This window comes from Branchiostoma floridae, chromosome 8, assembly GCF_000003815.2.
Source record: "Branchiostoma floridae strain S238N-H82 chromosome 8, Bfl_VNyyK, whole genome shotgun sequence".
Taxonomy (NCBI): domain Eukaryota; kingdom Metazoa; phylum Chordata; class Leptocardii; order Amphioxiformes; family Branchiostomatidae; genus Branchiostoma; species Branchiostoma floridae.
The window spans coordinates 22057096-22071457 of NC_049986.1; the positions used below are offsets into that span (position 1 = coordinate 22057096).

The 14362-nt window shown below is 40.3% G+C and overlaps 3 protein-coding genes across 4 annotated transcripts in view; 2 read left to right on the forward strand and 1 right to left on the reverse strand.

Annotated features, from left to right (window-relative positions):
• Positions 1-14362, forward strand: part of LOC118421949 (zinc finger protein 208-like) — a 516296-nt gene that overhangs the window by 283152 nt on the left and 218782 nt on the right. The gene's annotated exons all lie outside the window — the stretch shown is intronic.
• On the forward strand, positions 1567-9157 carry LOC118421051 (calcium channel flower homolog). 2 transcript variants are annotated; one of them, XM_035828213.1, is made up of 5 exons: positions 1571-1849; positions 2620-2692; positions 3762-3887; positions 4977-5084; positions 7059-9157. In XM_035828213.1, the coding sequence occupies exons 1-5, from the start codon at positions 1762-1764 to the stop codon at positions 7150-7152; spliced, it is 489 nt and encodes a 162-aa protein (XP_035684106.1). In that variant the 5' UTR covers positions 1571-1761; the 3' UTR covers positions 7153-9157. The 2 variants fall into 2 exon arrangements, with proteins under 2 accessions (XP_035684108.1, XP_035684106.1); XM_035828215.1 differs by lacking the exon at positions 2620-2692 and having other exon boundaries at positions 1567-1849; positions 7059-7228.
• Positions 12165-13236, reverse strand: LOC118421946 (kinesin light chain 1-like). Its single transcript, XM_035829448.1, has 2 exons — positions 12763-13236; positions 12165-12542 (listed from the first exon to the last, which is right to left on the reverse strand). The coding sequence occupies exons 1-2, from the start codon at positions 13234-13236 to the stop codon at positions 12165-12167; spliced, it is 852 nt and encodes a 283-aa protein (XP_035685341.1).

Below are 14362 nucleotides of genomic sequence, written 5' to 3' on the forward strand. Positions count from 1 at the left end.
TTTGCAGATTAAGGATTGGCGCCCTCGCACTTTTTTATCCACTCCATGCAGAAGTTGGTAGGAAAGCTTGTGACCATTTTCTCTAATATTTAATCTCCAGCAGATCTTGCGGTGGCATAAGGCGGGGGCGAATAATACTCCTCTACAGCTTATGATATTATCTTATGCCACCGCAAGATCTGCTTGGAGATTAGATTTCTCATATCATGCGTTTCTGTCACAGTGTCAGGAAGACCCCACCTGCTGATAGAAACAAACGGCATAAAAGAAAAAGGTCACGATTTTCCTCAGCTTGGAGAATACTCACACTATACCTTTAATAGATTGAGTCATGTAGCTATGTCCTCCGAGCAGATACAGAATTTTAGCTTGTGCTTTGAAATGTTGTTTATTCATTATTGAGCCCTTCTATATTGACAGGTTATAACTAAAGTTCTGGAGGACCAACTTCGTTTGCTCCACCTCTCAAGAGGATGAAAGATGATGATGATGATAAACTAAAGAGTTTTAAACGGGCCTTTTCGCCACTTGTTGGTACATGTAATTTGTTGCTTGGACAGTAACGTTGATTTAATTGCACAAAAGTGATGCTAGCGTGCGAATAATAACTTTAAAAAAAGGCTTGAAAAAAAGTTGCCTTCATGATGAATCTAAGTGATATACCGAACAACGGGTTCTTTCACATCTTCCTGTACTGTTTGATCTTGGAATTAACGTTAGCATTCTATGACGTTTCAGTCCGATATTTTCTTTTTTTTCAACAGCATGCAGTTGTTTATTTTGCAGCTGCTTTGCAAGATTTACAGTAAAGTTGAAAGCTTTGTTGTTTTTTTGCTTATTTTCAGAAACGGCCGGAATTGAGTCTATACATCTGGCAAGTTTGATGACCGATCGTCGCCTTGAAATAAGGCCATACTGGATGACACCCGGCCCTGCGGCTATGGTCACCCAAAACAGAAGCGAGTACTATTGAAAGCTAATTAGCATTTTTTTAAGGGACGAAAATTGATGCGTACTTGTATGTCATCCATTTAATCAACAGGCTATTTCCTACTGACAAGTATCAACTACTCAAAAGAGCTAGGCTATCAACCCGAGGCTCCTCCAACACAGGTCTCGGGCGTCTTGAACGCCGTCTGGCGATATGACAAGAAACTGCAGCATGAAAAGCCGGACTAAACTGGAAGAATACATTATTATTCGGGGCAGGGGAAGCTTTCTTTTTTGATTACACAATTTATGGCATTGTATTTTTGATACTGACAGCAATCAAATAAGTGTATATATACTGATTCTAAAAATTGCATTCAAACTTATTGATGCATCCTATAAATCTGTCCTGAGAACCCCCGAGTCACAATGGCGTCACCCAAAAGGGCATGTACCACTCTCGAAAAGAATGGGGTCAATTTATGGTTTGCTTGATACTAAACAAAAAGTTTATTTTTATTACTTGATTTAGACTTACAAATATATGATGTGGATATATGTGTCAATTATTTAAAAGTTTACAGCCATTGACATTGAAAACTCTTTTTTTATCGAAAAATAAACCATTCCCTATTCTATAATGTTATCTTCCACAGGGGTAAAGGTCACCAGGGCGGCCACGTAGGATGAGTCAGAATCTCATGAAAACACGCCAAGAAAAGGGCTCGTATTACGTCTTAAAGGTACATCTGGAACATATTGACACCAGGGGGTCTTAAAGGAACATTTCAACGATCTAAGGAGACCGGAGTCGCCGGGAAAGCCTTGAAGATGAACCAAAACAAAGACGCCGGGAAGGACGAGGTGGCCTGGTGGTTCAAGATTCTAGGAAGATGTGTCGGCGCGATAGCTTCGTTAGGTAAGAGTAAGACATTTGGCTTGTCAAATTGTCAAACCTTTCTATTATTAAAATGCGTGGGATGTGTAAAGTTAAGTACTATATCATAATCTTTGTCGATCAGAGTAATATTTAGGTAGGTAATCAAATATGTTGTTATACAGACAGTTCCTAGTGACACAACGTCATATGGTGTCACGCACATATGACAAGTAACGTTAAATCATGTCAGAAAAGTATGCTATCTTTAGAGTAAATATCGGAGTAAAGTACAAATTTGTACTCTGACAGTGCTAAATATACTATGAAGAAGGTCTCATATTTACTAACTGTATGTTGTTATTGTTGTTGTCATATGTTTGTTTACCTTTGTAAATTGTGCTGTTGCAAATGTTCTAAAGTCCATAACTGTTATAGAATGTACAAATTGTAAATGTTTTCATATACTTACAAGTTGTAGCCTACCATCATGTAATACGTATAAATGATTGGTTCTTATTTTTTCCATTTGGGATGGGTATCTGGGAGTTCACCGCATCTAGAAAATAAATGTTGTTGTTTTTTCCAGTATGTATGGCAATGGGTATCTGTCATTGCATTATCACCCATCATATCAATCTGCACATGTACTTCTAGCAAATTACTAGTACACTACATAGAGTACCCGGTACTATTCGGTATTTGTTGCATTGGGCTGCCATGTTTTCCAGACAACACAAATGCATGTGTATCATGGAGGAGGGGTTATTCAGTTTCCACTAAGGTTCAGTTCTGTTTTTCTTTTTTTCCAGTGTGTATGGGGATGGGTATTTGGGCGTGCATCACTGTCCATCCCATCTGTATTGTAGCAGGAGTCCTCATGGTGTGAGTATTACATCAATCTATCTATTTATTTATTTATTGCCAATGATACAACTCATTACACGGATCTGCCTAGGCAGCTTTGGGCTGGTAGCGGCAGATTCACAGAGATACAGACGAACATACATCATCGGTCGACGTGATCGCACATGTTCGCACATGTTTAGACACGACGGGGTTATACCGCCCCTTGCAGGGTGACGTACCCTTTCATATGCGCCAGGTCTCCCGTCCGGGTGAATGATGTAAATCACCTTGAGCCGAAGCTAGGTACTCATTTTCACCTGAGTATAGTGAGGAAAGCCGTGTAAAGTGCCTTTCCCAAGGGCACAAGATCGGTAACACGGCAGGCGGATTCGAACCCGCAACCTCTCGGTCACGGGGCGAACACGGTCCCACTGCACTACACGTTTCCACATCAATCTATAGAAAGTCTTCTTTGATATCATTGACTGATGCTAAAGTGTTTTTTTTGTCTATGTACTGTTCATGTCATGCCCACTGTGTCTAGTTATTGTTATAATGTGAATTTACCCCAGTCTGTAAGATCAACGATATTCAGGGGTACTACCGCTCAGGGGTAACTCTGCACTGTTGATTTAATGAATAAAGATTTTGATTTGATTTTTATATCACTCTATATAGATAGTAATCTTGCCTCAGAAATCAGAATCATAGGGCTGATTGTTCAAATCCTTTCAGAATTTTCAAGAGTTGTGCATGTCAATTTGCTTGCTTAATATCCACTTGGAAAACACTATCCATTTGTAAACAAAATATAAGAGCAACATGAAAAAAAATGTAAATTTACTTTGAAAGGTACTAGTAGGTAGTTTCCTTTGAGTTTTAGAGCAAATTAGAGGTCTAAGCGTATATAGTACTGTAGATGTAGTAACTTTCTTGTTTATTTTCCTCAGCTTTCACTGGGACTGAAAGACACTGCAAAGTGCAAACTTAAAACACTACAAGAGCCTTTTTCCTCCTACTGCAGAATATAACCATTGAAAAAGTGATTGAATTTACTGACACGTGACTGAGACTGAGGTTAAATATTTTTATGTTGTCCCTGCAGATGTCTAGGATTTCTGACAATGGTCTTAGAAGCTCCGCTCTGCTGCCAGTTCTTTGACGGGCTTGACAGACTAGCGAACTGGATCGGAAACCTCAAGTATATCTACAAGGCTATACTGTACTGTGTGTAAGTATGGACACTATTAAAAGTATATCTACAAGGCTATACTATACTGTGTGTAAGTATGGACACTAAAGTACATCTACAAGGCTATACTTTACTGTGTGTAAGTATGGACACTAAAGTACATCTACAAGGCTATACTGTACTGTGTGTAAGTATGGACACTAAAGTACATCTACAAGGCTATACTTTACTGTGTGTAAGTATGGACACTATTAAAAGTACATCTACAAGGCTATACTGTACTGTGTGTAATTAAGTATGGACACTAAATTACATCTACAAGGCTGTACTGTACTGTGTGTAAGTATGGACACTAAAGTACATCTACAAGGCTATACTGTACTGTGTGTAAGTATGGACACTAAAGTACATCTACAATGCTATACTGTACTGTGTGTAAGTATGGACACTAAATTACATCTACAAGGCTATACTGTACTGTGTGTAAGTATGGACACTAAAGTACATCTACAAGGCTATACTGTACTGTGTGTAAGTATGGACACTAAAGTACATCTACAATGCTATACTGTACTGTGTGTAAGTATGGACGCTATTAAAAGTACATCTACAAGGCTATACTGTACTGTGTGTAAGTATGGACTATACTGTACTGTGTGTAAGTAATACATAATGTTGCATGAAAGAATGAACAATATCATCAATGCCAACATGTCTGTAGTTTCGAAATGGGAATGATGCAGGTCCAGTGCTCTTTCAAAATATATGACATATATATGTATGGTTGGCTACAAGTTGTACACTACTTCTACACTGCCTATTTATGTATTTTGATTTACTTACCTTTGATAATTGTTAGTTTCCATGGCTAATACCCCCAATGTATGTAATTCAGTGACTTTATTTTGTAGAGCTCACTGCCTTTGATACAACTGAATGTATTGCATTTGTAGATTTAAAATGCATGTAGATGAATTATCATAATTTTCCAGTTATGAATGGGGGCCTGCATGCCTGTTTTCATGAGACATAGGCATAAGCAAGCTTTTTTCATTTCCCATAGTTTGGAAAGAAAAAGAAAAGAAAATAAATTTTCTTGTTTATTAACGCTGTTTGTTTTCCCCGCAGGTTGTCCATATTTCCCATGATGCTCTGCTTCGAGCTGACCACCGTGTTTGGTTCCGGCCTGATCTTCGTGACAGGTGCCATATATGGAGTCATGGCGCTGGGCAAGAAGTAAGTCATGCTGTGCTTTCTTACTGGTTCAGCAAATACTGGATACTACTGTAAATGCAGAAATGTTCGCGGTGGATTAATGTTCGCGGTTTTCGCTGTGACCACTTCACCGCAAACTTGAATCCACTGCGAACATTTTTCTATCATGATATTAGACTGCAGTCTACGGTGTTACCGCGAACTTAAAACCACCACAAAATTAAATCTCTGTGAACTTAAATGCATTTACAGTACTTAGAACTAACATTTTAAGAGGGGTCAAGGTTAAATTCTTTCTTAGGTCTTTACAGTTAACACACAGGCCCAAGTGCATCCTACTTGCAGAAAAACAAAGGGTTTTATATACATATCAAACTTCCTCAGTGAATTACTTACGGATACATTTTCTTATTGTCATGGTGGTTCCTTTGTAAGATTACTCAAATCAGTAGCTCGTAATACAAGATTTTGACCTGGTATCCACCCAATTCAAACTCTGGTTTGCTTCTCCAATCCCAATAGTCTGGTACCCATCACTAGTAAAATTGATTGGCATTGGAATATTTGCTTGAGATATAGGCTCCTGATTGGCTCTCAGTCACATGGTTACAGTACGAGGGGTGATCAATAAGTTCTCGGCCTCACCCAGAAATAATAAGCACAACTCAGATTTCGAAGCACAACATCATAGTATGAAGCCTTTTATCAATATCCTCTAAATTTCAAATCATTGCAGTCATTACTTTCCAGGCATTCATTTTTTGCTAATTAGAAGGTCAGTAGCGAGAAAAACAAGGGTGAATTGTAATCAGACATGTGTGGGTCGAGTTGCCCATGCCGTAAATTGTTTGTCATTTTGTGCTTATTATTTCTGGGTGAGGCTGAGGACTTATTGATCACCCCTCGTATCATCATGGTAACAGGGTTGACACAAACATTTCGGAGTTTGAATCTTGTTACGGACCAAACATCTCAATGGGTGACGGTACTAGAATATTCTGCAGAGAAGCGATTAGAAGAGTGAACTGGTGGTAGAATTGGATGGATTCTGTGGTTGCAAGATTTGGCCAGTATAGTATCCAGCGTTTGATTATACTCTGCTGGTGTCCCTCGCACAGGTGGTCGGCTAGTCTTCGCACTGCTTTTCCAAGTGGCTATATTCAGCAGTTAGGCAACAGACTTTTATGTCCTTCCTACATGCAGGTCTACCACAAGGTCTAGTTCTATTCCTAGGTCTGCTTACCATCCAGAAAGTAGTTCGCTCCGACGTTCATTATATACTTTATACAGTCGCTTCTAGCTCTAACATTCATTATACACTATATACAGTCGCTTCTCTGTGTTTCTGTCTGGGAACGTGGACCATCTTAACGTCTGGAATCGTCCAAATTTTGGACGCAGGCGCTGATTTGTCCCCACATGAGCGAATTATGGAATGGATTCAAGCGCTCGTTCGAACGGTGTTCCAGCACGGGACAAGCCCTCTGTCCGCTTGCAGAAGGCCTGTTGTCATCAAACGAGTGCTCTAGAACCCATTCCTTGATTTGCTCATTAACTGCCATTAGTACCAAACGGTTTGAATGTGCAAGTCTCCAGATGGATAGCAGAATTGAACAAAGGAGCGAACTACTATCAGGATGGTACCCAGGCTAAGGTCTACCTAGGCCACCTAGCAAATTATTTAAACTGCAGCAGTGTGTGTTCAAGTACAAATTTTTCGTGCATGTTCCTGACATTTGTCCTGTTGTGTGTTCAGTCCTTCAAATTACGTGTGATGTTCACAGAGTTACAGTAAGTCCCCTCACAGGTACCCTTATCATGCCAACATTTTACTCTACATTTTCCAAATCTCACCTTGGAAGGGCCTTCCACACCATCCCCCTAATTGGCTGTTTGCTACCTTGTCATTACCATTACACTAAAATAAAATCCTGGCTAGAAACCTGAAAACATATTCTGCACTGTTCATGACATGTTGTCCTGTTGTGTGTCCAGAGGAGGGCAGGCCAAGCGACCGGACGATGTTGAGATGAACCAGAGACTGACGGAGTCGGAGGAACCGGTCGCCACCACGCCGGAGGGGACATAACGATGATCCTGCTGCTAGTGTGTGTTCAAGAACTTTATTGTGTGTTTTCCAAAGAGATCTCTTCATATTGCTTAATAATGACCCTACAGAATTGCTTCAACCACAAACTTTTAAGTGTTAAAACTACTGTGAAAGTCTCCTTTCCCCCTACAATTGTGAAATTTATGTTCTGGCCTCCTTCGCAGACTTCCAGCAGTGTATGTTGAACTTCAAGATACTTTTATTTTTGCATTTTTTATTGAGGCCTCTCCACACTACTTAATCTTGACCCCATGATATGTAACACAAATCTAGTACAGAATTGTTTCAACTGGAGCTTAAAACACTTAAGAGCTTCCTTTCACCTACTAACATTTAAAATTTAATCCATGCCAAAGAAGTGAATTTGACGACTGGAAAGTTTAAATGTAGAGAAGAAAAAGTTACTTTCTAGCCTCCCTTTACAGACTTCTAGCAGTACTAGCTTTTATTTGTTTGGGGGGAAGCCTTGATCCCCAATTTTAAACATGGGCTAAAGTTCTCTAATGCCCGGAGAGGGATTAGCCGCGCTGGCTAAAATTCTGCTATATTTTTTCTAGCCAGCGCGGAAACTCCCTATCCCATTATTAGAGAACCTTAGCCCGTGTTGAAAAATCGCAAATAAGTGCTTCCTCCCAAAAAATGAAAGCCTGCGCTGCTTCAATTGTGTGAAGGAGGCTTAGGTGTAAAGACTTAGTCGTAGTTGGAATGCTTAAATAAATTTTGGCCGTTTATGTGCCATTCATGGTAACCACTAGCCTCTCCAAGTGAGGAATTTACACACTTTTGTGACATTTGTAACTTTGAAAACTTCCAAAAGATTGCATATATATATCAGGTGAGACCAAGAAAGATATTGGGGGTGAAACTTGCCAAAATTGTACTAGATTGATACTAGTAAGTGTAACAACATGTACATTTCGTATGCAAAGATAGAGCTGAACAAATGTAGAACATAAAAAAAGTTCATAGAGAATTTCCCAAGTACTGCAAGTTTATTCGGGTTACAACTATTCCATGTTTGTCTCAAAGGTACGGGAGTGGTTTGCAAATAGAGAAGAGATTCTTTGTAAAGAGTTAAGACTTTGCTCCAACACAAATATCAAGTTTCAGACTGTCCAACTGCAGTCGTCCTCCTAATTCAAGCAACCTACAATGTAGATCAATGTTATCTGTACATTTCATTTGGAATTTCGCCAGTCTTATTCAGTTTTCATAATGTCGCACACTTTGACTTTATACTCAAAACTATGTGTACTGTTCTGATTGCTGTTTATATCTTAAAACTTATATGCTGTTTATATCTTACAATATATTCCATTTGGTTCATTGTCGTTGTGACCACAATAATTATTATACATGTGTATTACATGGAGTAAACATATAATTCTGCAGTATCAAAATTACATTTCATTGTTGATACATGAATGTTCATGTCTTAATCTAGATAACTGGGTTCTTACATGTAACTTGACTATTCATTAGTGGTTTGTTACTTTGTATAAACGTTTAACACACAGCCAGTATATAGGAATTCTGTTATACAGAAAACAGAACATTAATACATGAATAGATGCATGTTCACAGAAAGCAGTTTTATACAAGTTTGTTGGCTGTGCTTTCCACTTAAGGTAAAGGTTCTGCATTATAACTGCATTGCATCTGTGCTTTGAAGTTACAAACGTTAATAGTTCTTTCTCTTTCAAAGGGCAGGTGTTATGGTGAATTGAGGTTCTTTACAGTTATTGATAGTTGCAATATTGTTGATATGTTTGTTAACTGAACTTCTGGAATGATTGATAAGTGATAGATAATGTATTTACATGTTTGGCTTTTGGTGACTTTAGTGCAATAACTTGTAAATTGATATGATTTACTGTGGAGTGTGACCTCTCTACTACTTCATGGGTAGTGTGAAATACATGTTTGGAGACAAAGTGTTATGTATATAATGAATTTAGAAATATATAGTGTTTACATATATTTACATGCTGTTTAAGGTGCATTTTGATAACTATATCTGAAGTATTCATATAGTAAGGTTCTTTTAACACAACCAGAAAATAACTTACTTCCGACGTTTCGGTGTCTGTCAGACACCATCATCAGGGTGGAATGACGGGAACTACTTCTTGCTGCTACTTATAGCCGATGTAGGTGGCGTTGCAGCAGCAAGAATGCCATCCCAGACGTGGCTCAGCTTGTATCCCCCCTCGTCTCTGTTCATGACTGGCACTGATTTTCTGATCCAAACTGCTTCTTTAATCCATCGAGTTCTTCTGTTTTCCTCTCTGTCAATGACTCTTGCCCCCTCCCAGTCTATTACGCAATTGTTTCTATGAATATGGTCTGTGACTGCCGATTTGTTCTCTGTTTGTTCTGCTGCCTTCTTCTGAGATCTTGTGTATGCACTGCCTTTACTGTTTTGTGCCTCCTTTTTGTGTTCTTCAAGTCTGGTGTTGAATGTCCTGCCCGTCTCTCCAATGTACACCTTGTCACAACTTTTGCACGGAATCTTGTAGACACAATCTGTTTTTACCGACCACTTAAACTCCATAGACCCCACGGGTAGTATCAAGTTTACCCATGAGGAAGAAGATCAGGGCACTCTACCCTTTCTGGACACCTTACTAGTGAGGAGAGAAGACGGCACGGTGAAACTTTTGGTCTACAGAAAAAAGACCCACACAGACCAGTATCTATCTAGATTTCAATTCCCATCATCCGCTCCACCAGAAACTAGGAGTAATCAGAACGCTGATGGACAGGAGCAAAACAGTGGTCACAGAGGAAACAGACAGACAACAAGAGGTCAAACACATCAAACAAGCCCTGTCACTCTGTGGTTACCCAGACTGGACTTTCAAAAGAGTGCAACATCAGACCAACAAACCCAAACCCAAGAAAGAAAAGAAGAACAGAAGTCTAAGGGCATGATCATCATACCTTATGTCAAAGGCATTACAGAGACACTTGAAAGGATCTTCAGAAAACATGCCATTGCCACGGCAGTTAAGCCCAAGACCACGCTCAGAAACTTGTTGGTGCACCCCAAGGACAGACTGGAAGACTCCTCTAAAACAGATTGTGTCTACAAGATTCCGTGCAAAAGTTGTGACAAGGTGTACATTGGAGAGACGGGCAGGACATTCAACACCAGACTTGAAGAACACAAAAAGGAGGCACAAAACAGTAAAGGCAGTGCATACACAAGATCTCAGAAGAAGGCAGCAGAACAAACAGAGAACAAATCGGCAGTCACAGACCATATTCATAGAAACAATTGCGTAATAGACTGGGAGGGGGCAAGAGTCATTGACAGAGAGGAAAACAGAAGAACTCGATGGATTAAAGAAGCAGTTTGGATCAGAAAATCAGTGCCAGTCATGAACAGAGACGAGGGGGGATACAAGCTGAGCCACGTCTGGGATGGCATTCTTGCTGCTGCAACGCCACCTACATCGGCTATAAGTAGCAGCAAGAAGTAGTTCCCGTCATTCCACCCTGATGATGGTGTCTGACAGACACCGAAACGTCGGAAGTAAGTTATTTTCTGGTTGTGTTAAAAGAACCTTACTATATGAATAATTGCCAACCTGATGAAGTTATTTACGGATATATCTGAAGTATGTTAATGGAGGTTAGACATCCCGATACACAAGGTATACGTAAGAGTTGCGCCAAAAAGCAGTAACTCAAGCAACTTGATATGATTTTGGAAACAGATGTTTCAGACAGCTATCCCGTGTGTTTCTTTAGTGACACTGATCTAGACACTGTCACACAGTGTCACCGATGAAAGACACGGATTACCTGAATGTCTAACCTTCATTGACGTTAGGTAACAGTTACTCAAGCGACTGGATAAGATCTGGAAATCTGAAAGTGTCCAAATTTTATCCAGTTACCTAAATAACTGTTACAATGTATATCTGAAGTACTGTTTTGGAATGCAACAACTTTACTACCATGTTGGTGTGTTATAATATTTTTACTGCATTCCTTGTAAGGTTTTCCTGTGGTGGGTTTGTAACTTTGGCCTAGTGCAGATTTATAATAATACATTTGAATCACATCAATATATAAAATCAAAGATTAATGTTCTTGATGAATACTAGTATGTATCACAAATACACAGGAAACGGATATACAATACTAAGAAAGATGTGGCCATAGCCATTTTCCAATATGAGGTTTCTTGGGGTTGTTTTAGATATATGGTTGGTAGTTAAAAAAACTAAATTAAATCTTCACAAAACTGTCTGTTGTTGGAGATGGTATTTTCTTGAAATAAAGTACTGGAATTTAGGGTGTGGTGCTTACTTCTTTGAGTAATAAGCTTTTGATGCATACTTACAATTTTACTGTACAATGGATAAAACATGTCCATTTTTTGGGGGGGGGTCTAACTTGTTTATTTTTAAAAGTGATTATCATGAATCCTATGATCTTTATATGTATACTTTTGTTTGTTGCCTATTATGAATCCCTTACTGTAATGTCACCTACATGTATAGTGAATCACAGTTGTTAGTGCTCTGCAATATCACTTCATGCCAACATTGCCTATGTTCTAATTTTTCAAAGAGTGGAATCACGTGCTTTGTTTCTTTTCATGCATGTAGGTTTGGGCGCCTTCAATACATACTACCATCCCGTCATAATGCAGTCTTCGTCATATACCACATCAAGATCTTTGAGCAATATCACAATGTCCTGTATTCAGTATGTACAGTATTCGCCTCGTTTGGAAAGCCTTCTCAAGATTGAATTGCTGTGATTCAGACGAATTGTAAGATGCTAATTCTTGGCTGATTTGTGTCACCATATATGTTTTCCGTCAACAGCCTTCTTTAAAGCACGAGATTGCTTCTAGTACCGTTGGCATATCCAAGTTTGTTATAGACTATGAAACGTATTCAGTAGTATTACCGGAGCCTGTTCAAGATAATGCAACGGTTTCATGTGACTTAAAGTTTGAATTTCGTCTCATGCTATTCTCCTAAGGGCTGCTTGATGTCATTATCTGCATTTTCATGTCCCTCTACAGCTGCCTTCAGACCCTGTGCCTGTTCGTGGTACCCGTTAGCTTTTTCTTGATCGCCAGCTTTTTGGCAGACTGTCTCGAGGTTGTTGAGCAGCTTTGAAATGTCAGGATGTGTTTGGTTTGCACCGCGGAAGGTTTTGACCCTGCCTAACGCATCCTCGTAGAGCTCGGTTGCTTGTTTGTAGTCTTTGAGGTCTTCATAGACTGTCGCGATATCACTCAGTACTTCAGCAATGATAGGGTCCACCGCATCCTCCCCGTTGATACCTTCTATCATTCCCAGTGCCCGCTCGCAGTACTCTAGAGACGTCGTGACTTCTCCTGCCTTATGAAATGTTAATCCGAGGTTGCCTAGTACGCACACAATATGTGGATGTTTCGTACTCTCACCCAACACCTCTTCCATCATCTTCAGCGCTTTTTCGTAATAACCAATTGCTTTGAAGTCATCTCCAGATTTTCGAAAAGATTCGCCCATACCATTAAGCGCTAAGGCGGTATCATGATGTGGGGTGGTCGGGCCGTTCTTGATACATCTTTAATGCCTGTTCCTTGTGCACGCGGGCTTTCTCGTTATCACCGACATCATCCCAGAGGCACCCCAGAGCATTAAGAACCCCTGCAATGTCGGAGTGGCAAACTTCGTCCCCTCCACCTGTTTCATTCGCGCCGTGGATGGTTTTCAACATGTCTAACGCATCCTCGCAGAGCTGAATAGCTTTTGTGTAGTTTCCATGGTCTTTATAAACCGTCGCGAGTTGGAGGTATTCAGCAATGTCAGGATTCCCTGAATTCTCACTGTCGAGACCTTCTATCATTTCCAGTGCTCGCTCGCAGTACTGGATGGACTTTGTGTGTACTCCTGCCTTGTGGAAAGTTGATCCAAGGTTGCCTAGCATCATAGCGATGTCTGGATGGTTCGTACTCTTACCCAACACCTCTTCCATCATCTTCAGCGCTTCTTCATAGAAACTAATCGCCTTGAAGTTATCCCCAGATTTTTTAAAACTGAAGCCCATGGTATTAAGTGCTAAGGCGGTTTGATGATGAGGAGTGGTCGGGCCGTAGAGTTCTTGATATATCTTTAATGTCTGTTCCTTGTGCAAGCAAGTTTTCTAGTTATCGCCAATCTCATCCCAAAGGCATCCAAGATTATGAAGAGTAGCTGCAATGTTGGGATGACGCACTTCTCCTCCACTTGTTGGTTCGCACCAGAGCTGAATAGCTTTTGTGTAGTTTCCATGGTCTTTGTAAACTTCTGCGAGGTTACTGAGTGATTCAGCAATTGAAGGGTGCGCCGCTTCATGACCGTCGATACCTTTGTTGATTTCCAGTGCCCGCTCGTAGTATTGGAGGGACTTCGTGTGTTCTCCTGCATTGTGACATGCTGATCCAAGTTTGCGTAGCATATCGGCAATGTCTGGATGCTCCCTAGGCAGCACCTCTTCCATCATCTCCAGAGCTTCTTCGTAAGAGGTAATTGCTTTGAAGATATTTCCAGATTTCGTATAAGCTATTCCCATGTTAAAAAGTACCATGATGGCAGTTGAAGTTATTTACAGATTTTTCCAAGTATATTACCATATTATTCAGCAATAAGGCAGTATCATGGTGTGGGGTGGCCGGGCCACATATCTTGACACATCTTTAATGCCTGTTTCAAGAACGCATCGGCTCTCTCGTAATTACCGACATCACCCCAGAGGCACCCCAATTCATTAAGAATTACTACAACGTCGAGATGGCGCACTTCGTCTTCTTCTTGTGTTGCGTTCACGCCATGGATGGTTTTCGTCATTTTTAACGCGTCCTCGTACAGCTGAATAGCTATTGTGTAGTTTCTGAGGTCTTTGTGAGCTGCCGCGAGGTTACGAAGGGAATAAGCAATAGCAGGGTGAACCACATCCTGTCCGTGGATGTCTTTGTTGGTTTCCAGTGCTTGCTTGTAATATTGGAGGCCTTTCTGATATTCCCCTGCCTTGCGACATGCTGACCCGAGGTCTTCGTAAACTGCTGCGATGTTACGGAGGGAATCAGCAATAGCAGGGTGAGTTGTGTCCTGCCCGTGTATGCCTTTGTTGGTTCAAGTCCCCGCTTGTAGTATGTAAGGGCTTTCTGATATTCCCTTGCCTTGCGACATGCTGA

What these genes read in the sequence shown, in the direction of transcription:
- LOC118421051 (XM_035828213.1), top strand. Translation starts at nt 1,762, where the DNA reads ATGAACCAAAACAAAGACGCCGGGAAGGACGAGGTGGCCTGGTGGTTC. An exon ending in GTAGCAGGAGTCCTCATGGT is followed by an intron (nt 2,693 to 3,761) that starts GTGAGTATTACA and finishes TTGTCCCTGCAG; the next exon opens with ATGTCTAGGATTTCTGACAA. An exon ending in GTCATGGCGCTGGGCAAGAA is followed by an intron (nt 5,085 to 7,058) that starts GTAAGTCATGCT and finishes TTGTGTGTCCAG; the next exon opens with AGGAGGGCAGGCCAAGCGAC.
- LOC118421946 (XM_035829448.1), bottom strand. Translation starts at nt 13,236, where the DNA reads ATGGGCTTCAGTTTTAAAAAATCTGGGGATAACTTCAAGGCGATTAGT. An exon ending in CCCGCGTGCACAAGGAACAG is followed by an intron (nt 12,543 to 12,762) that starts GCATTAAAGATG and finishes ACATTTCATAAG; the next exon opens with GCAGGAGAAGTCACGACGTC.